Here is a 21621-nt window from a genome sequence, read left to right as displayed (position 1 = left end):
CTGACTAAAACAGTCCTCAGTGAGCAAAGATCCCAGGCAAGATTACAAAAGTATCAGGTATGTGTTAAGTAAAATTTAAGTCATGACAGACTATGATCACATGTTTACAAGAGAAGTGTGAGTGGCCTGGGTCATTATGCAATAGCAGACATGGGCGTCCTGAAAGCTGCAAAGCTCCTTCAGTTGCAAGATCTGATATACGAATTGTTTGAAGACACAGATCTGTAAGCTGTGAAGCATCCAAATCTGAAGGAGGATAAAAATAAATACAAATATTTTATTGTTTCCTTTCCTACTACAGATTAATTTAAATGAATGCACTTCGATTGTGAATGCTTTGGGCAATTAGACCACTTGGATCATTTTCTGAATACAGATTTAAATGCTAATATTATATTCAAGAGTTGAAATTTTGCCTATAATTCTTGAAAGAGGATCACTGTGATTTCAAATGAACAAAAAATGAAAATAAAACATTGTATTGGCAAAGAACATTTTTCTGAAAAGGAGCAGAATAAATTATTTCCTTACCTGTTTTTTTGCACATAAATTGCTGATGAAGTTTTAAAATGTTTAATATGAAATACCATTATATCCCTTGCAAGTAGAAGAACATTCATAACATGGATTATGTGATGCCTTAAACTTGAAGGTAAAATTTATTTATAATCAGTTTATTCTATACTGAAGTTGTTCTGGAGATGAATTATCCAGAAAATAATCTTAGGTAAGCAGGCATTTAAAAATTCTCCTTGAAGAAAATTGAAGATCAACATGCTCTGAAGATTCTTCAGAACCAAATCAGTGTGTAGGAATGGCTTCAAAGAACATCCTCAGGCTCTTTTGAACTCTGCACTCTGAACTACCGTCTTGGCTCCTTTCCTAGTCAGTGTGTACGCAGAAGTGTTAGTAAAAAGATCTGAATGGTGATCACAAAAGCACCTTCTCCTGGCCTGTATCTCTTTCCCTTTTGTGATGTTAGTCTGAAGCTGAGCACCTTGCTGTCTGCATAGTGGAGAGTAAGTCTTAATGCTTGGATTCCAGTCCAGATATGGGGAAAAGCCACCAGGATGTGGGCTAATAACATGTCTGACAAAATAAATGAGTCAGCAGCCATTTATTACTCAACTTACTAATTTGGCAGCCTGGATAGATCCCATCTAACAATAATATCAAACTTGTGGCTGAGAAGGCCAATGGTATCCTGGGGTGCAATAAAAAGAGCATAGCCTTGATCTGCTGTTCAAGGAAAGTGATCCACCCACTCAACTCTGCCCTGGTGAGGCCACATCTGTATTGCTGGGTCCAGTTCTGGGCTCCCTAGTTCAAGGCAGACAGGAAACTTCTGGGGAGAGTTCAGCGGAGGGCTACACAGATGATTAAGAGCTGAGAGCATCTCTTGTAAGAGGAAAGGCTGAGAGACTTGGAACTGTTCAGCCTGAACAAGAAAAGACTGAGGGGAGATCTTATCAATGCTTGCAAGTATGCGATGGCAGGAGTCAAGTGAACAGGACTCTTTTCACTGTTGTCCTGTGACAATTCAAAGGACAACAGGCTAGAACACAGGAAGTTTCATATAAATTTGTTTTCTTTTAAAAGCTTCTTTATTTTATTTAGCTGTGACAGAATACCCAGAACAGGTTACCCAGAATGATTGCAGAATAGAATATCTGGACATATTCTAAGTCTGTCTGGCATTTTCCTGTGTAATTTATTCCAGCAAACCTGCTTTAAAAGGAGTCTGGACTAGATGATCTCTGGAGGTCCCTTCTAACCTCTACAATTCTGATTCTGATTAATAATTTCAGTAGCTGAACTAGCAAAAGTGGAAACTTTCAGGTATACTAAGCTTACTTATATCTGAAACATGACATTTAAATAGCAAGAAACACTGAATAGCAAGAAACAATAGCTTTCCCCTGATGTCACGTCAATTTTGTACCTCACCTTACAATATAAAAGGTGTTTTCTGCCCTGCTCCATGTTTTCATTTTGTTTTGTTTTGCCTACAGAAATATAGGCTTCTCTATAGATTAACTGCTCAAGTTTTCTGGTCATTTTGTTGTATGTCACTGGGCTGTACCCTGCTGTCTTGTCACGAGCACATGCTCTTTTTTCATGCTGTGACACAGTGTCATGCAGACATTTACCTCTGTTCTGTTTGCACAAGACCAGGCCTGCTGGCAACCGATAGGAATAGCTTCTCCCACTGGTGGAAAGGAGTCTTAAGACAGGAGCTGGGAAGATTCATTGATAGAGGTTTAAACTAGGTACAAAGGAGGGTGGGGGTGTAACTGGGGTCACTGGAATGTAGCCTGGATGTAATGTCCCAGTGCTTGTAGGAGAGGGATGTGCTAGTAAGATCCCACAGTCTTGGGTCTTTGTGAAGGAGGAGGACGATTCATCCTTTTGTTGGAAGAACACAAGTGTTGGTATGAGGTTTGTTGCTGTGGTAACACCTGAGTATAGTAATGAGGGTATTAGGGCTACTGCTACTCAAAAGGAGGCCCAGCTCATGTGCCTTTACAGTAATCCATGCAGCATGGTAATAAACATGGAGGAGGAGCTGGAGGCCACTGTGTGGTCAGAAAGCTATGATATAGTCGCCATCACGGTGGAATGACTCTGTGGTTCTGTGATTCTGTGATTCTGTGTTCTGTGAATGACTCGCACAGCTGGAGCGCTGTGATAGGTGGCTACAAACTTTTCAAAAGAGACAAGCAAGGAAGGAAGGAAAGATAGTGGTGAGGCCTTCTATCTTAAGAAAGAATGCAAATATGTGGAAATTAATGATGGTGGTGATGGTTGAGAGCTTATGGGTCAGAATAAAAGCAAAGGCCAGTAAAACTGATATTATTGTAGCAGTCTGTTACAGGCCACCCAACGAGGATGAAGAGCTGGACAAGACACTTTATAAAAACAGGGTGAGGTCTCAAGGTCTCTTTCCCTTGTTCTTGTGGGGGACTTCAACTTCCCAGATATCTGCTGAATTTATAATACAGAAGACAGGGAACAGTCCCAGAGGTTCCTTAAGTGTGGGGGAGATAACTTCCTGACACAGCTAGTGAAGGAGCCAATATTGGGAAGCAAAATGCTGTTTGTTAACAGAGAAGGTCTTGTGTAAAGGTTGGAGGCTGTCTGGGACATAGTGATCATGAGATGCTAGATTTCTCAATCCTTGTTGAACCATGGAAGGGAGTCAGCAGAATGGCCACCTTGGACTTCCAGAGGGCAGACTTTAACCTCTTTAGGACCATAGTTGAGAGGGTCCCTTGGGAGGTAGTTTTGGAGAGCGTGGGAGTCCAGGAAGGGTGGGAATACTTTAGGGAAATAATTTTAAAGGTGCAGGAGCTGACCATCTCCAAGTCATGGAAGACAAGCCGACAGAGAAGGAGGCCAGACTGGCTGAAACAGAGACCTTTGGCTGGAGCTCAGGAACAAAAGGGAAGTTTATAGTCTCTGGAAGAGTGGGCAAGCTGCTTATGATGATTACAAGTATGTAGTGAAGCTGTGCAGGAAGAAAATCAGAAAAGCCAAAGCCCAGCTAGAACTGAACTTGGCCACTAAGGTGGAAAACAACAATAAATATTTCTGTAAATACATCAACAGCAAGAGGAGGCCTAGGGCATTGATTTCCAGGTTTATGGTCATTGCAGACAGCATTATGCTGGAGAAGTTTATTTTCTAACATGGTATCAACAAAAAAGTTTCAACAAAATTATAAATAATATATTCTTATTTTTTACTCCTGCCTAAATCATAAGTGCAGATGATGAAGAGTTCCAAGGAAATGTGCTGTGAGTCAGTGTATGGAGAAGCATAGAGCCTTCAACCAAAATGTAGTCTTACTAACTGCAGAATCATCTATAGCAATAATCAACTATAGCTAAAAAATCCCTTCTTGTAATTTTATGTTTCCATTGATCAGACTAAGGGTGGTGAGTAACATTTACGTGATTTTGAAGTATGTTGTTTTTTCTGCCTCTCTTCTTTCCAAGGCTACTTCTTAAACCTATTCTTAAACTGGGGATCTTAATATTTTACCAAGATTTCTCATTTGATCAACTGGCTATCAGAGTTGATCTTTACCTACCTTTATCAACAGGCGCTTCCTGACACTAAGCCCTGATGGCACTTTGTGATGTCTTTTCTTAACAAAAAGTGTAGAAATCCCAGATCTCTGGAGTTTTAAACTAAATTTGTAGAAGATGGTGGGCTCACTGAAAGATAATTCTCCCCTAATTCATGTGCCAGCTAGACATATATTGGGCAGAAAACACTTCTATATTTTGAAAGTGAGGATGAGTTGAAGATGTTTTTTAAAAATTGAGTAACACTTGTGAAATGTCCATGTTCTTGCAGGTATATCTTGACAGGAGATAAATAAGTACATAAATAAATGTATCAATGCATGGAAGACTGTCTCAGCAGAAGAGGTACATGTACGTGCTTTTTGCTGCTTGTTGTTTAACACTGGCAGAGACATAGCATTGTCAGTCTGTAAAGATTTTGTAGCGTCAGAAAACTGACAGCCAGCATAATCCTGTCATCATTTTACAAAGAGAAAGCAGTTCACTGCCCAGAACATCATAAAATTTTCCTGACCTTAATGTTTTGGTCTTTTGGAGAGCACTGGCATAACTACCACAGTGGTAGGTTTTAGTCTTCGTTTCTGAGAACACTGTTTCTTTTAATAGGTAAATCTGTTTATCCACAGCTTTTTTTCTGAGGTTAGAGCAACATTTTAGTTTGTCTAGCAGCACTTCTCATTGCTATTCAGGAGCAGCATGACACTGTAAAGGAGATCAGACAACATGTATCATAGTACCTGTTTCAATATATTTTGAGTTATTAAAAAAACATTTTTATTGTAGCTAAGATAATCACATACACAAAATAACAAAGTCAGTGCATGAGAGTATCAAGAAAAAGCATTAAATGCTGCAGATGTTTAATTTATCTCTTGGGAATGTTATTTCAAGTACTTGCACATTTTTTTTCTTTAGCATCGATCTGCAAGGCTGAATATTTTAATTAATCCATCATCGTGTATTTATTTATATTGTGCCTGAATTATGTTTTGAAGATATGTTTTCTATCTTCATTATCTAAAATGTTTGAGAATCTGAAAATCTATACCAAATAATGATTTTTGAAAGCAAATATTTTCAAGTCTTTTTAATATGTATATCTTGGCTCTGTGTCAAACGTTAGTTGCTAGCAGCCTGACAAAGCATATACTCTTGAAAAGTAACAAGTCTCTGTTAATTCTTTTCATCTGCCTATCTGATAAAACTCCTCAGAACCCATGCATGCAGGGCTGGTAATTTGTCTTTCTCATACACTTAACCCAGCAAGTGGGTTCCTGAGTCCCTTTGTTATAACAATAAGATTAAAGGTAATTTTGCTTTCTGTGAGTCTTTGCACAATGAAACAAGAATCACTCCTTTGCCCTGCAGTAGGTCAGATTGTACTTATTTGTTCTCTGCAAGTTTGATTTTAATACGTGAGTGGAATGGCCATAAGAAAACTACCTGAAAAAATACTGCATTAATGTCCATAAATTTAGTTCTGTGATAACCGTTATCTAATTGTACTTTTGTCTCACTGGCCAAAATCTTCTTTCTTTTAATTGCCCAAGAAAAACTATCTCTCATTGATTCTACGCTAAAAAAATGAACAGAATTTGCTACATGCTGAGAGTATACACAACCTTAATAAATACGGGGAGCTGTAGAGCTTGTAGCCAAAGAAGTAGATAATAGTATCTTCCTCTTTTGAAGACTGCATTAAAAAAAAAAAAAAAGAAAAAAAAAGAAAGGAAAAAAGAAAGAAAAGAAGAAAGGAAGGAAGGAAGGAAGGAAGGAAGGAAGGAAGGAAGGAAGGAAGGAAGGAAGGAAGGAAGGAAGGAAGGAAGGAAGGAAGGAAGGAAGGAAGAAAGAAAGAAAGAAAGAAAGAAAGAAAGAAAGAAAGAAAGAAAGAAAGAAAGAAAGAAAGAAAGAAAGAAAGAAAGGAAGAAAAAAGATACCTTGCATTCAAATACTTGCTCTGGTTTACTTTGGATATGTTCATTTTTTGTTTTTTGTTTATTTTTTTTTTAGTAATGTGAGGTTCAAGAAGACATTTATTAGTGTTATATTCAATGTATCTAACTGCAAACTTAAGAGTTCTATTATTAACTTCTAATGATGCCATCTTCTGGTGAATGATGCACTTGCCAGTGTTGGGTCATGGAGAAGATGGAAAAAAAAGCAGTAAAATCAACAGGGATGATAAAAACATGAAGGAAGCAGGGGCGTATGCAAACCCAGGGTTTTTACCTTGTAGTTTGGAGCCAGTCTCTCTGGTGACAGGCACTTTATTAATAGTAAGAAAATAATCCATCAGGTTCTGTCAACTGCTTAGGGCATTTCATTCTTCCTGTGTGCTTGTGCAGTGCCTAGCACAGCAAAATTTCCATCTTGGTCAGGGTTCATAAGCATTCTCTCTATATATTAGTATAGCCATGCTTTAACATAGTGATTTGCTTGCAATCAGGTTTGTGGGTTTTAACATTATCATGAGTCAGCAATGAATCAGCAGACAGATTGGTAATAACATCTCATCTTCTCCACCTTCTTTGGGCTTTCTTCATTAGTAGTACCTTCAATAATTACTGCATCAAAACCCACTGCAGAATTGCCTTTATCCACAGACACCTGTATGTTCCAACAACCATTCACGAAGCATTGACAGTTCATTGACTCTGTAGGCTTTTAACAAGCAGCCTCTCTACAAATACTGAACAAATCTACAGTTTTTTAAATAGCTGCATCAAATAGCATCTTTGTCTCCTGGTGAGCAAGTATATTCCCATGTGATCTGCTGGAAGGGTCAAATTTCTTCTAAATTTTATGTCCACAGTGAAGAGAACTTGCTACAGTTTTATATTGTCGCATACATTTTTACATGTTAAGTGCTCTCTACATATTTTTTCCCCCTGAAACTTCTACAGATATGTATACCCTTTTCAAGGTGAAGATGAGGTAAGAGTATCAGTAAGACCAAATATATATCATTACATATTTCTTCTTGTCCCTGTGGGGTGTCACTACTTTTATATCATGATAGGAGCAGATTTTCTGTCCACTGACATTTAGTTCTTTATGATGTCTTTGCACCCCAGGTTGCTGTCCTCTTTTGGAGGTAGAACTGTAGTCTTTCTAAGTAATGACTGCTGGCACTGAAACAGTGATTCTATAGCCAGTTTTGGCTTACCTACATATGGGATCCCCTAGAATGTGTCTGCTACATATCTTTATTGATAAAGATCATCTAAATGGGAATTAGATCCATAAATAAAAAATAAAAATAAAAACAAAAACAAACAAACAAAAACAAAACAAAACAAACAAACAAACAAACAAAACACAGCAAGAAAAATCTGGCTGAATGCTGTGCCTGATGTCACTACAAAGAGTACAGCATACACAACTGTGGATCTTGTTATTACATCAAAATATTTGAGAGGATTGCAATATTGGAGATATAATTTGAACATGGAAATTTCATTTGCTATCCAGCTTTATCTGTGAATATAATTGTCTGTTGTAACTAATGGACTGACTGTTGGCCTATGTATCTTTTAGCACATCCATTTTGTACAGGTTAACTTTTGCAATTGTTTTTGGTTAGTGTTGTTCCTGACAGTCACATCACTAAAAGATGTGCTCAGCTGAAAGAAAAACATGGCACAAGAAAGTACTGAATTAGCCTTTGCTGTATATTATTGTGCTGATGGACATATTGTACTGCACAGCGCTTCTGTACAAGCCCTTTTTTTCCACTAAGTTATTGCTCACGTCTCTACACAAATAGAACTGAAGTATAGCCTCTGTGAAGAACAGTGGAAGGGAGAGAGACAAAAGAAGGAAACACACTCCTACTTTTCTTGTTTTCTTCTTGCGATGCTTTCATCTTCTGAAGAACAATGTTAAAGGCAGTAGGAAATTTCCAGCTTTCTTTTTAATTATCTAGAAGATCATGACTGAAAAACAAAGAGAAGTATCATCAAACACTGTTCTTTGCTTTGAAACTAGATTACGATCCTTTGAAAAAATTGAGCTCTACTTTTCTGTTTATTGTGCTGATGTTGAACTACTAAATTTAATCAATAACATTTATGGTTCATATTGGAAATTATCAAATGATTTGTGCAAACTGTAGACAAAGAAAGTGATGACAGAGCAGAATTTTAATCTATACCATCAATGAGAATTTTATGTGAAACTGAGCAGTTTCCCAACATTTTTATCTCTTGAAAAGCACACGGAATGTTGTTGTGTACAGACACAGGGAGTCATTTATGATGAGACATCATTAAACAGAGTGATTTTATACTGTATATCTTTCCATTCTTAGCCTTGTAATGAAATTATCATATATTTTTGATCCATACATATTTTTTGAAAACTTCAGTAAAAAAAACAATATTTATTAAAATTTGCAAGTAGATTTATCCTACCTTGAATTGCTTAAATTTCATAAGGTTTTTTATTCTCCCAGGCCCTAATGTTCAATATCCAAAGTTGTTTCTAGCCACACTGAACAATGAAAGTTTCTCTGGATTGTCTAAGGATTTCTTTTTGTTCAATCTCTGTCTTTATATGTTCACCTAGATCAGTCTTTATTCTCCTCCAAGAGAAAACTCTACTAAGTATAATCATCTGCCCAGAAAGAAAGATAAAGTGGATTTTAATACAAGTGTGTTGGTGTAGGATGGCCTGTCATACTGTTGCTGAGAAGCTGTGTTAGGAAATGCCTCAGCATGGTAAGGTGTCATTTCCAATGCACCATGCACAATAAAACTCTGAATAGTGGGAATTTTCATGGAATATAAAATTTATTTTTCTTTGTTTTGTCTACATAAGAAGTACCAGACCATCTTCATACTGATAGCTGAAATCTAGCCCACACTGAACTATTGCAGAGAATTTCTTAGTCAATTACAAATTCTCATGTGTGGTACTGCTTTTGTTCTGTATTGTGACATTCCACCTGGAATAGACGGTTCCAAACTAAACTTATTACATCAGCTCTTCTTGTAGCTCTTCTTGTAGTCTAAGAAAAGAAGTAAGTCCCTCTGAAGATTCCTTCCAACTGTCTTAGACATGAAAAGCATCTTGTTTTGAATGTGCCTATTTCTTATGTATCTATAAGATTAGATTTTCTAACTTTTTTTTCTTTCTATGTGTATAAAGTAGAGTGAGAATGATTTTACCTGATACGTCTCATGGCAGAAATATATGCTGTTCATAAGAAATGCTGGATATTATGCACATGCCTACAAAAGAAGTTTGTTTTCAATACTGTTCTGTTATCTGATGCTAGAAAACACTGGATGGATGAGTTACAAATATTTCCTATAGTCCTGCAACACCAGTTCTTGCGACTCAAGTACTGATTTTACAGGAAGATATTAGCTGTGAGCTGTGGATAAATTATTATCCTTAATCTTAAAATTATAGAGTATGTAGTCCACAAAGACATGCAAAATAAGGAAGTAGAAATAAAGACAAACACAGTAAAGACCACTGATTTGATTCTAGTTAATAGGGATTCAAAGCAAAGACTTGAAATTGTCAGATTTCAGAAGAGGTCCTACACATGAGAAAACATAAATTCTGAGAGTGCTCATTAAGTCTGAACACTAGCTTGTTGAATTGTGTCCCTAAAAACAGTGTTTCCCCACATGGGTACTGGCTGCCTTGTTGGTGGGAGCTGCTTTTGGTGACTGTACCATGGTGAAAAGCATGCCCATTCCAACCATCGTCATGTGTATCAGGTCAGTGAGAAAGGTGACTTGGGCTCTCATAAATTGCGTGTCTGATTCTGCTCAAACATCCTTGTGTCTAGTGAAAGATGGTCAGATATGCCCCGGGGAAGCTCAAAGAATACTTTAGTTGTCAGAATAATAATCTGCTGAGTGGTCTCAGTCATAACAATGTAGTCTCTTTAGTGCGGGTGCTTTTCTGACTATTTGCTTTCAAACCTTTACTGATGTTTCTGCCTAATAGTACAGTCCCAGTATTTCTTCCAGATGCTATTATATAGATAATGTATGAATTGAAGCCTCATGGGCTGCCTCATAAATTGTAAACCTGTAAATGTATATTTGGACAACAGCAGTTGAAGACAGTTGTTAAGAAAAGCTATTGCAGAGCCTGCATGAACCTGAAGACAGTTGCAAAGCCCAACACGTATAAGGCTTCTAGTTTTATTCTGCCGGCACATGGTAGCATCATGCTCTAGCAAGAAGTCTCCCATACAGCTTGGCACCAGCCAAGATCAAGTTCTATTAGCCAGGCATGGATTGTTGTTTCGATGTCCTTTCTGATCAAGAATGTGCATTGCTATCACAAGGAATATTCACAATGCTTGATTTATTCTTCAGAACACAAGCATACACCTACTTGGCTGTCCTGGCTCTCCCATGCTCATACACTACCGTACTGTAAAAAAGTGAGACAGGTGGTGAATTACAGATCATGACTGCTAATTAACTAGACAGACTTCCACATGGCATGTGCGTGTAACTTTCAGTGAATCAGTATGCTGTACTAAGTCACTTTTCTAATAAACAGAAGCCAAAGTATAATGTTGCTTCATACTTGCTCGTGCACATGAAAACTGTGGGTGCAATGACCCAGACACTCAGCCTTCTGACACTGCTGAGTCAGTGAAAGACAAGGAATGAAATGTGTGAAGGTAAACTTTAGAAATCTTACATATGGCAATTAAGACAAAACAAGCAGAAAACAAAATAAAACAACAAGCCAACCTCTGGAAGGAATGACTGGTTCTGTTTTGGCTGGCTGGAAAAAAGCTCTTTTTAACAGTTACAGGTGAGGGAAGGCTGTTGGCATCTATGGGCACCATTAATTCTTCTCAGGCACAGTATAAATTAATTTCTCCTAGTTGGGAAAAAAAAAAAATTGCCTTGAGAGATGACCATCAGATACTTAAAGACCTAAAGAAGTTACACTTTTCTACTGTCTGTAGAAGTAAGCTGGTTTTTTTTTAGGCTTGCATTAGAAAGCTGTGGTGCACTAGATTCAAAATGGATCATTTCCTTTACATTGACAGTGTGTTAGACCAGATGGCAGACTTCCCTGCAAGATTCACGAGTTCAAGATCATGAGTGGTGTTCCCCAGGGGTTGGTGCAGGGGCCTGTCCTCTTCAATATCTTTATTGACAACCTGGATAAGGGTATTGAGTGAACCCTCAGTAAGATTGCAGATGACACCAAGTTGGCAGGAAGTGTTGATCTGCCTGTGGGCAGCAAGGCCCTACAGAGGGATCTGGACAGGCTGAATAGCCGGGCTGAAGCCAATGGGATGTGTTTCAACAAGACCAAATGCTGGGTCCTGTACTTTGGCCACAACAACCCCTGGCAACGCTACAGGCCTGGGGCAGAGTGGCTGGAAGACTGTGTAGAGGAAATGGACCTGGGGATATTGATTGACGCTCGGCTGAACATGAGCCAGCAGTGTGGCCAAGGTGGCCAAGAAGGCCAATGGCATCCTGACTTGCATCAGAAACAGTGTTGCCAACAGGAGCAGGGAAGTGATTTTCCCCCTGTACTCAGCTCTGGTGAGGCCACACCTCGAGTACTGTGTCCAGTTTTGAGCCCCTCACTGCGAGAAAGACATTGAAGCCCTGGAGTGGGTTCAAAGAAGGGTGAGGGGTCTGGAGCACAGGTCTTATGAGGAGCAGCTGAAAGAACTGGGATTGTTCAGTCTGGAGAAGAGAAGGGTCAGGGGAGACCTTACTGATCTCTATAACTAGCTGAAGGGAGAATCACAGAATCACAGAATCACAGAATCACAGAATCACAGAATCATAGGGGTTGGAAGGGACCTCCAGAGATCCTCGAGTCCAATCCCCCTGCCAAAGCAGGTTCCCTACACCAGGTCGCACAGGTAGGCGTCCAGGCGGGTCTTGAATATCTCCAGAGAAGGAGACTCCACAACCTCCCTGGGCAGCCTGTGAGATTGTAGTGAGCTGGGGGTCATCCTCTTCTCTTCTGTAACTGGTGATCGGATGAGAGGGAATGGCTTCAAGCTGTGCCAGGAAAGATTTAGGCTGGATGTTAGGAAATACTGCTTTTCTGAAAGAGTGGTCAGGCACTGGAATGGGCTGTCCTGGGAGGTGGTGGAGTCACTGACCCTGAAGGTGTTCAAGGAACGTTTGGATTTTGTGCTGAGGGATATGGTTTAGTGAGAACTATTGGTGATAGGTAGGTGGTTGGACTGGATGATCTTGTAGGTCTTTTCCAACTTTGGTGTTTCTGTAATTCTGTGAATCTCTTCTGCTGCATTTCTGCTGCATGGAACTGAAGGGTATGTGGTATGAAGAAGGCTGCCCCATCTACCATAAAGGTATCCTTGTCTGGGGCTCTTGTCAGCCTTGTGCTCTGAGGAGAGGAGGGGGTTGCACCATTTGCAGGGGCAAAGTTGTGGATTCCAGGCATTTGTTTTGTTATTGGAGTCAGCTGCAAACAGTGGAAGGTCTAATGGCTGTGGGGCCAATGAAGCACTTAATAAATACTTCTGCTTGAGAGCTTTTCCCTTGTCCAAATGTGGCCACATACAAAGGGCACATGCATGAGCTTGTGGCAACAGATTTTGCTGGGATGTGTTAGGTTTGACGGAGAGGCCCATAAAAAGTTAGCATGAGACTGGAGAGCAAGCACCACTGTTTGCTATAAACAAACCTTACTGAAGTGACTGTAACTGTGGTGTTTGAAGGTTGGCCAGGCCTACATGATAGCAGGGGAAGAAAATAATGCTTTCTTTCATCTGTTCTTGCAAGCAGCTGGAGACAGATAAAAGTGGAGACAGATTTAACCTAAGCAAGATAGAGGCTACATGCTTTCCTTTGTTCTTCAGAACTTTCAATTTTCATTCTTTTTTTTTTTTTTTTTTTTAATTTAATTTTTGTAGAAGACTATTTATTGATCAGATCCTGAAACCTTTCTTTTGTGTCTTTTTTTTTTTTTGTCCTTCTTTTTCCCTAACTTAATGAGATACTTGTTTCACTTCAAACTCAACTCCTGTGGACATTTCTGTCTCAGAAATATGCAAGGATAACAAACTCTTTGTTCTGCTCTTCCTACTCATGGCATCTTATAGAGCCCTGACACACAGGCCAGGCAAATACCTCTGCAACTCACCCTGAGGATGTACTTTGCTATAATACAGTAGATACCAAACAGTACTAAAACAATAATCTTCAGGTATGCTAGTAAAATTTTGCTAGAAATTTAAATGGCATAAAATAGGGAAAATTTTTATCATAAAAAAACAGCAAACACAAAAAAAGTCTGCCAGTTCTTTTGGGTACACATGATAACTTTTTCAAATCCTAGCATTTAGATTTAGCACCAATTTACACTGAAATTAACTGGAATTACTTACACAACTAGGTTTTCTACGCAATGCTTTAAAAATATACCTTGATGCTTCTAATTACATGCCTTGGGCTACTGTTTTGGTACACTGATATACTGATTTGATAATGTATAGCTCCATCAGGGTGAGTCTGCAGGGACATAGGCTTATCTGCATAAGGTATTACTCCAGATCAGGTCTTTCTGGTAAAATCTGCTGTGGGTTATTACAACAGAAATAGATCTTCTGTCATAAATCCTGTTATTAGGTCATTCTTTCCTTTTGTCAGCTGCAGTTTCTTATGGTTCTATATGTTTTCTATAGAGATAAAAAATTGTACAGTCTACTTTCCACTTCTTTTACTACTTTCCCTCAAAAAGTGAAGCATATTTAAAGCCCCTTACATGCACTATTTCTTTTCAGGTATGTTTTATGGTAAACAAAGATGGGATTTCACCAAAAGTCAGCACCTGATAAATAAAGACTATCTATTTTCCTCCAAGCTTTACTCTCTGATATATAATTTCCTTAAGATAGCATCCTCTTTTTAAAGCTTGTGCAAACACAGGTATATGAGTACAGACAAGTAAGTGGTAAGTGATATAAGAAAAAAAAGCCATTTCTGGTCTACTGTATCATGTGTGGTGAAAAACCTTACTTCTTAACTCCAAGGTGTCCAAAGGAGCAGCCTGAATAGTTCGTAGTATTTGTATGCCCTTGTTTTCAAACTGTGGCTCCCTATAAAAGTCTGCTAAGGAATAGTCATAGTTTCAACTTATTATCAACTTATTAAAAATAATTTGTTGGTAATGCATCTTTTTCTGCTGAGCAACTGGATTGTTGTCTTGGTTTGATGCACCAAGAAAATTTATTTAAAAATTTAAGAATTGCACCTATTTAATTTTTGAGTGTCATTAAGGTCCTCCTGGTGATTTTATAAATCAGTAGCATAGTTAGAGCCAGTAAAATTAAAATTTGATTGTTTCTATGCAGTAGCTTCACAGAGAGAATAAAGGAACATTTAGGCTGATATTTGCTTCTTTTTGCTTCTTTCTTTTAAATAAACGTGTGATGCAAGTTTATAAGACATCAAATACAAATACTTCTCCTATTGAAAAATATTAAAGAGATTGCCCTTCACTGCCCTTTATATAAAAAAGAACTTTTATTTTTAGGATGCAAAACAAAATAAACTCTCAAAGGACAAATGATTATCAGCTCTGTGTTCTACAGAAACATTTACTTCCTGCCTAATAATATGCATAGGTACAATTGTAGCTACAATAAATAATAACTGAAAAGCCATCTAACTTCTAGTTCTTCCATAACAATAGTGTTTGAAACTTACTGTTAAAATCCTCCTGATCTTTCCAAATTTCAGACTGTTTATGTTTACTCTGCCCCTTTGTTACCATTTTGTTACTGAATACAATAGGGTAACCAGATGATAGTCAAAATTTTCATGTTAAATAAAACCAAACATTGAAGCTCTTCAGAAACAAAGAAAAACGCTGTTATTTATTTAAAGTAGTTGTATCGTGTACAAAGGAAATTGAAGTAATTTACCATACTTAATGCATAGATAATTCATTTTTACTTCTTCCACTGAAAGAACAGTATTTTAAAACTAAAGAACTGTTGGAATTAGACACTGGAAGTAGCAATATAATAATAATAAAATAATAAATACTTCACGTTTATATAATCTGTATTTATAAACCAAGCATTTCATCATTAACTAACACCTCGTAATCTGCTTCAGATATATAAGTGTCTTCTGCAGTTTACTAAAGAAAGAAGTTGTTCAACTCATTTTAAAGGCAACAGGAACCATGATATAATCTTCCTGTTCAGCTTCACAACTGCCAGCCGCAAAGCTCCAGGAGGAAGGTGAGAAGACAGATCAGTGCAGACATTGTTTGCTGTAATCTTGGGCCATTAGAATATAGTCTGATAATTTCCTCTTCCCTTCTCAGTTCTATAAAAGTATCAAGAAAATAAAACTGTTAACGATAACAGGATTTTCAACATACTTTGGAACTTCTGAAACGTCTCACTGAAGTTGAAGGTATCAGCTGCTAAAACCAATCAAAGATGCTATTCTCAAGAGAGAGTCTGTGAATAGATGTCCCATCAGTGATCATTTGAGGAGCAACTGATATCACTTATCAGCTCTTGCAGGCATTAATCTCAGAATAATCAAAAGTAAATACCAAGCAAAAGCAACATATTCACAAGAGGGAAGCACCAAGTCTGCGTGTAGACTCTTAACCCTACCGTTAAGAGAATGAGCCTTCAATCCTCAGCAAAACCAGAAAGCCATAATCTCACGCTTGTGAAAGCCATTGAATCTCTGCTTGAAGTATGAGCAACTGGTTTTCGAGTATTACTTTTTCAGTCTTTATTAAGTGGAACTGGAGAGCAGTTTTTACTGAACATTACTGCTTTTACTGAACATGGCCAGGTCTGTTCAGTTTTTTGCTTTTGTTACAGGAAATAATCGATTCAAAAATGAATGCTAAAGAGAGCTAAAACATTAGAACATTTAACTCCTCAGAAGAGCTTAACTGTTGCCAGTTAGTTGTCTCATGTAGTTAATCAACAAAAAAACCTTGAGGGCCAAAGGTGATTTTTATTTTTTCCTTTCTTTTTCTTTTTTCTTTTTCTTTTTTATAATTGATTTCTTGTTTATCTGTGGCTTGCAAATATAAGAATTTCACCTCTCTTCTGCATTTCATCTCCTTGAGATTGTGACATATAACATGTAATGTTGTTGGGATTTTCAGGAGACTTGAGAGACTCAAGCTGTTAAATAAAGTTTATTTTTGGATGGGTAATATAACTCAGGAGTCACAGCTTCACAGTGCAGTGCTACACAGATAGAAATCTGGTCAGGAAAGAAGAGGCTGGTAGTTCTTTCGGGTACAAATGAGACTATTTGGGTAAATTTTCTCTCTCGTGCCAAACTGTAATTTTGATGCTGACAAGATAAGAGTGAGACATTAAGAATGGAAGACAGCAAGAATATTATGCTCTAACTTTGCCAAAAGAGACAAAATAACATTAAACTCTTATTAATCATCTCAGGATATTGAAAATGTTCATTATAAAAGCTTTCAGTTTTCCATGGAAAGTAAGTATATACAGAGCAATCTTGTAAATTTTCAATGTTGTTGATATATTGCATTTAAAAATGCTCAGACCTTTACCTTTATATGTTTGTTTGTTTGTTTTTTAATCAACTGAACTCTAAAGACAACAAAGTAATATAGTGCATTTGAGGAGATTGTATGCTACTACTGTACACTGGCCAGAGCTTTGATTGTCTATTATTTGTGTAGAATGCTCAGTGTTAGAACTTCATAGAGCTGTATTCTGAGAATTAAGCTACAGATTGGAATTCAGACCAATATTCAGCCACTTATATGTGTTGAGCAGCTTATACTATAATTTTCAGTACTTATTTCTCTAGTTTAATATTGGTTTCTATTTCTACTACAGTAGTTTACATCTATGTTTTCTCTTGCTTCTGATTTAAAAAAATAAATATATGCATATATATATATATATATATTTCCTGTACAATTTTGTTATACAAATTTCTTAGTTGTGTAGAAACTCAAACATATGCAGATTTTGCAGGAAAATATTCATCCCTGTAACTTCAAATTAAAATGGGAGAAATAGTTTTCCGCTGAACAGGATTATAAAGATTTCCCAGTATGTTATGTTATTCAGAGCAACAGCTGTGTTATTCACTATTTCACTGACATATTCTCTGTAGCAAACCATGGCCCTCAGAAGTTAAAACAAAACATCCAGCATTCCTTCAAGTAAGCCAATATTTCAGGAGACAGTTCTGCTACCCACCAACCAAAAAACAAAGAAACAAACAAAACAAAACACAACAAATAAAATAAACCCTCAATTTACCACTGACCCTTACCACAGTAGTCTTGCGTGTTTTGAGAGAGGCACTTCAGAGTGCCATAGAGACACCGACACAGCCAGCAGCCCTTCATCACCCAGTCGCCATGGGCAATGCTGCCGCACTTTCTGTCAAGGACAAGGGAGACATTTACCACCACAAGATATAGCCAGGCAGAGCTGGAGCTCCCTGGTTTTGCTTCAGTCTTTACCTTAGTTCACAGTGTCGACCACTAAAATGCTTCGGGCATGCACAGAAAGCCCCTAGGATGCAGGTCCCTCCGTTTTGGCAGCAGTTTCTGTTCAGATTTTTACCTGCGAGACAGTATTAAGGAGTTTACAAAGCAAGACAATGTTGGGTCTACCAAGCATTCAATGGGCTGTGAACGTCCCTTTTTCCTCACTTCTCTCCAGTTGCAAAAGATACCTAGTTTTATTGTCTTTAGAGACAATAAAATTAGCTGCTTGTTAAGAGTGTTTGCACAGTTAGGTCGAGATGTTTGGTTAGGGATTAGAAGCAAACTACCAGGGATTACACCATGGTCAAGAAGAAAGGCCCGGCATGTCCCACAGCAGCAGCACGTATCCAAGTGAATTATTTCACTTTGACTGAGGCATGTCTCAGTCACACGAAGAAAGAGAGCAATTACTGGGAAGTGCTGCTAATTTTCGAAGAAAGGAGGCATTGTTAGGGAGAAGTGCCGCTTAGTGTTGAATCTGAAAGGGAACTTTCCCGCAGGCATTTCTGTGATACCTGGGAAGGACTATTTCTGCTCAATTTCTTCTGTTCCCGTGAAATAGTTTTTGGTCACGGTGGATTTTACAAAATAGAGAAGATTTTACAAAATTTTACGAACTCCTTTCCAAGTCCAAGAGCCCGAACGTTTCTTAATTCCCAACGTTCTGTTTTATCAATGTGAAACATTTTACAGACGAGAGAACGCTGCTTTTACCTTAAATTCTTAGCAACATTTCATAACAGGCCACGGGAAAATTTAAAGGCTGCATAGAAAACCAACAGGTTGGAAGCTTTTTGCAAACTCAGGGCCCGGGAGAACAATCAAAAGATTATTATGATATTGTATTCAAAACAAATAAACAAACAAAACCTCAGAAACAAAAAACCGATCGATTTTATGACATTGTTTAAACGAAAAAAGTTACCTACTCTCTGTAATCCCAGTGAAAGGTACAAATTCCCTGGAATCCTGTTGCTTTCTGCTTTGATAACTCTGATTCATGTCACTGAAAGCATCTATAATTGTCACCGAATTCTTAGGCAGTTGCTTTTGTGCTGTGATGCTGAGATTTTTCACATTTTTTTCATGTTCGTCTTCTTCGCGGCCTTGAAATGGAGTGCAAAAATGAAAGGATAGCTTGTAATGAAGCAATACATACCATAAATCTGTAAAAGAAACAAGGAGCAGTGGGAGAACAAACTTTTCCTTACCTTTTCCTAAATGAATGGCCTGCCAGATCAGAGTCACAGCGAAAAGAATTCTACAAAAGTCAAATAAATGAATTAGATTTGTGTTAATACGACACTGGGAACAAAAAAGATGTTTGGACTTTGAGAAAGGGAAGGAACATTTTCGAAGACTTATCTAGCACTGGAATTATAAACTATAAATATTTCATAACCACAGTAATTATCACAATTATCACACCAACAATCTCAAGATTGTGAATTAAAAAAAAGTGAAAAAAAAAAAATAGAAGTGAAACAGACGGGAGAGAAAGAAGAAACAAGGATGTGTATAATCATAGAATCACAAGGTTGGAAAGGATGTTCAAGTTCATCTAGTCTAACTATCCTCCCACTACCTATGTAATGATTATGCCTTCTTCCAGAAAAATACAGATATCATATACTTTCTGGATGACTACCAGTTAAACGTCCTCTTTCCGTACATTTCTTTACCACAGTGGAGTTACTACCGTCTAGTTACAGAAGCAGAAAAAGCAAGAGAGGAACATTTGCCTTCACCTTCGGTTCCAGGCACGTTAGTTCCTTTCATTATCCTGTCCTGATTCACAATCAAAGTAAGTACTATTAAAAGACAAACCATCTTTAATCTAGAAGAGTTACTCGGCAGTGAAGGCAGCCTTACCTAACATGTTTTCGCCAGTACATTTTCCCGCAGCCTGAAATACTGTGTATTCCTCCAGGAAAGCTTGAGCAGAGGTCCAAAATCCCTCACTGAGGGCTGCTACATGCAGTTGTCCTTGCACCATATACAGTACCAAGACAGGCAGAAAGGTTGATGGAGGAAAGTTTTCTCTTTCTGTGCAGCTCACAGCAATGTAGAAAAGACATAATTCCCAGACGTATCTCTTGTTAAGCCCCCACTGAGCTCCAGGAAGGGAGTGGGGTCTCGGACTGGGACTCCCTATCCTGTCCTTGATTAACATGCGCTGCTAAAGGGTGGAGCAAAGTGGAGTTAGATGCAGCTGGGTAGAGATTTAAGGGACCGTGATCACTGAAAAGTGCAAGCCAGTAAGTTCTCAACTCCAATTTACTTGTTTATTGAAAAAAAAAAAAAAAAAAAAAGTGTATATACACTGACATCACATATTGCATAGGAAAAAATTCTCCAGAACTGTTGTAGGTGTATGGTGAACTGCAGAAAGCACATAACAAAGCTTGTCTCTACCACGGTTCCTACAGGGGGCTCTAGCTTTATAAAATTTTGCCTTTTTGAGAGAGGTCTTTTGAGGGAGAGAGCCTGCACAATAGGTTGCTATCAGAGACACTACAGAAAGCGGTACAAAGTTCTTGACAGATATCTGTTGTTTCACAACAATTCATAAATTCTGAAGATAATCTCTGAAACTTTTTGCAGTGACAAACCCATTAGAGAGCATTCCTAGTCCATGCAAGATGATCTGATTTTATTTATCAGTGTATACTAAAAGGGTCTAGGAATGCTCACAACTTTACAATGCCTCAGCAACAATGACAAGAACACCTGCAGCTTTGGACAGTGGTTAAAAAAAAAAACAAAACAGCTTTTGGCCATCTTTTCTCCAAAATATCCTGCAGTGCATATTGTTCTTATCTAAACTGTAAGAGGAAACTTCAGCCATGCAGGCAGGTTTTATTTTCGAGGGCATGTAGAAGAGGGCTACTTTCATTAAACCAGCACAAATCAAGATAACAGAGACAGTAGCATGGCTAACCCACATCAGATATATGAGCTAGACCCTCATGAAGAACTGGTTGTACTGGCTAAAAATATTGCCATCTCTTGTAGTCTGTAAGACATCATGGCTGAAGGTTGGCAGCTTTGTCTTCATTAGACAAGTGGTTTGGAAGTAGCAAACACTCCCCGTCCAATGAGGTAAAAAAGCCAGTTTAATTTATGAGGGAATATTTCTAATTTAGTCAACTGGCGTATCACTGAAGTAAACTGAGAATGCTCTGAGGGCATGTTATCTTGTGTCTCCTGTGAGGATGCTGATATCCAATGGAAGAATAGCACTGCATGTCTGGAGACATGAAATGGCTCCTTCCACAGAGATTGCTTACATTTTGGAGGAAAGACTGCTTTGTTCCTGGGAACAGCATTCACAGCACCAGCAACACTGTTGACTCCGATTGATCTAACCTCAACTGTTCTCTTGTGAATGTAAGCTAGCTCCTTGGTATTGGCATAAAAGCCATCACATGTACTGCTGTGAGTACAGATGCTATTCTTAATTAGGATGTTTCACAGTAAATGAAAGATACATCATTTCTGTGCATATTCATAATATGTATATGTTTGGAGTTTATCAGCAAATGAAAATGTTTCCTGATGTAAAATATTTCCAATTCAAACAACTTATATTTTAGTTTGAGTTCAAGCCTTTTTGTCAGCTGTGTTGTGCATTAGAGTTTTGAGTTAAAATAGAACACCTGTACTTACATTACATTTGTTTACTGTTTTTTCTTTTTATTATTATTATTAATTTAGGAACAAACACTCATTTTTTACGTGGTCTAACTGGTAGCACCTTTTTAAGTTACAGTATCAGATGCTGAAGTGCTGTCACCTAGCATCTAGTTTCCTAGTTTTCCCCTCCCCATAGGTTGAAGGAGGGAAAAAATAAATACAGATAAGGAAACACAAGAATATCACACTTCTTGGTTTTTGTTTATTTGCTTTTAGTAAATGCAGTACCAGCATAATTATTTTGGAGAGTTTTTCAGGGTGTCAGATTCCGAACATCACAGTGGAGATAACTTTCAAAATGGAGATTGTTGTAAAAAAATATTGATCA

At 37.9% G+C, this 21621-nt stretch overlaps 1 protein-coding gene across 1 annotated transcript; it reads right to left on the bottom strand.

The window, feature by feature from the left end:
* Positions 1-14352: 14352 nt before the first annotated feature.
* On the bottom strand, positions 14353-19776 carry LOC116238475 (cryptic protein). Its single transcript, XM_031608187.2, has 6 exons — positions 19470-19776; positions 18809-18858; positions 18527-18703; positions 17571-17673; positions 17378-17487; positions 14353-15409 (listed from the first exon to the last, which is right to left on the bottom strand). Exons 1-6 carry the CDS (start codon positions 19490-19492, stop codon positions 15288-15290), a joined length of 585 nt encoding a protein of 194 aa, XP_031464047.1. The 5' UTR covers positions 19493-19776; the 3' UTR covers positions 14353-15287.
* Positions 19777-21621: the final 1845 nt, after the last annotated feature.

This window comes from Phasianus colchicus, chromosome Z (assembly GCF_987193195.1).
Source record: "Phasianus colchicus chromosome Z, bPhaCol1.hap1.1, whole genome shotgun sequence".
NCBI classification, from domain to species: domain Eukaryota; kingdom Metazoa; phylum Chordata; class Aves; order Galliformes; family Phasianidae; genus Phasianus; species Phasianus colchicus.
The sequence above is the reverse complement of the archived record's forward strand: the minus strand, read 5'-3'. Positions and strand labels throughout refer to the sequence as shown.

Coding starts and splice junctions, on each gene's coding strand:
- LOC116238475 (XM_031608187.2), bottom strand. CDS start 19,492: ATGTACTGGCGAAAACATGTTAG. Junction 18,859..19,469: donor TACTGGCGAAAACATGTTAG/GTAAGGCTGCCT, acceptor TGACTTTTGTAG/AATTCTTTTCGCTGTGACTC. Junction 15,410..17,377: donor AAACACGCAAGACTACTGTG/GTAAGGGTCAGT, acceptor ATACTTTTATAG/AACTGAGAAGGGAAGAGGAA.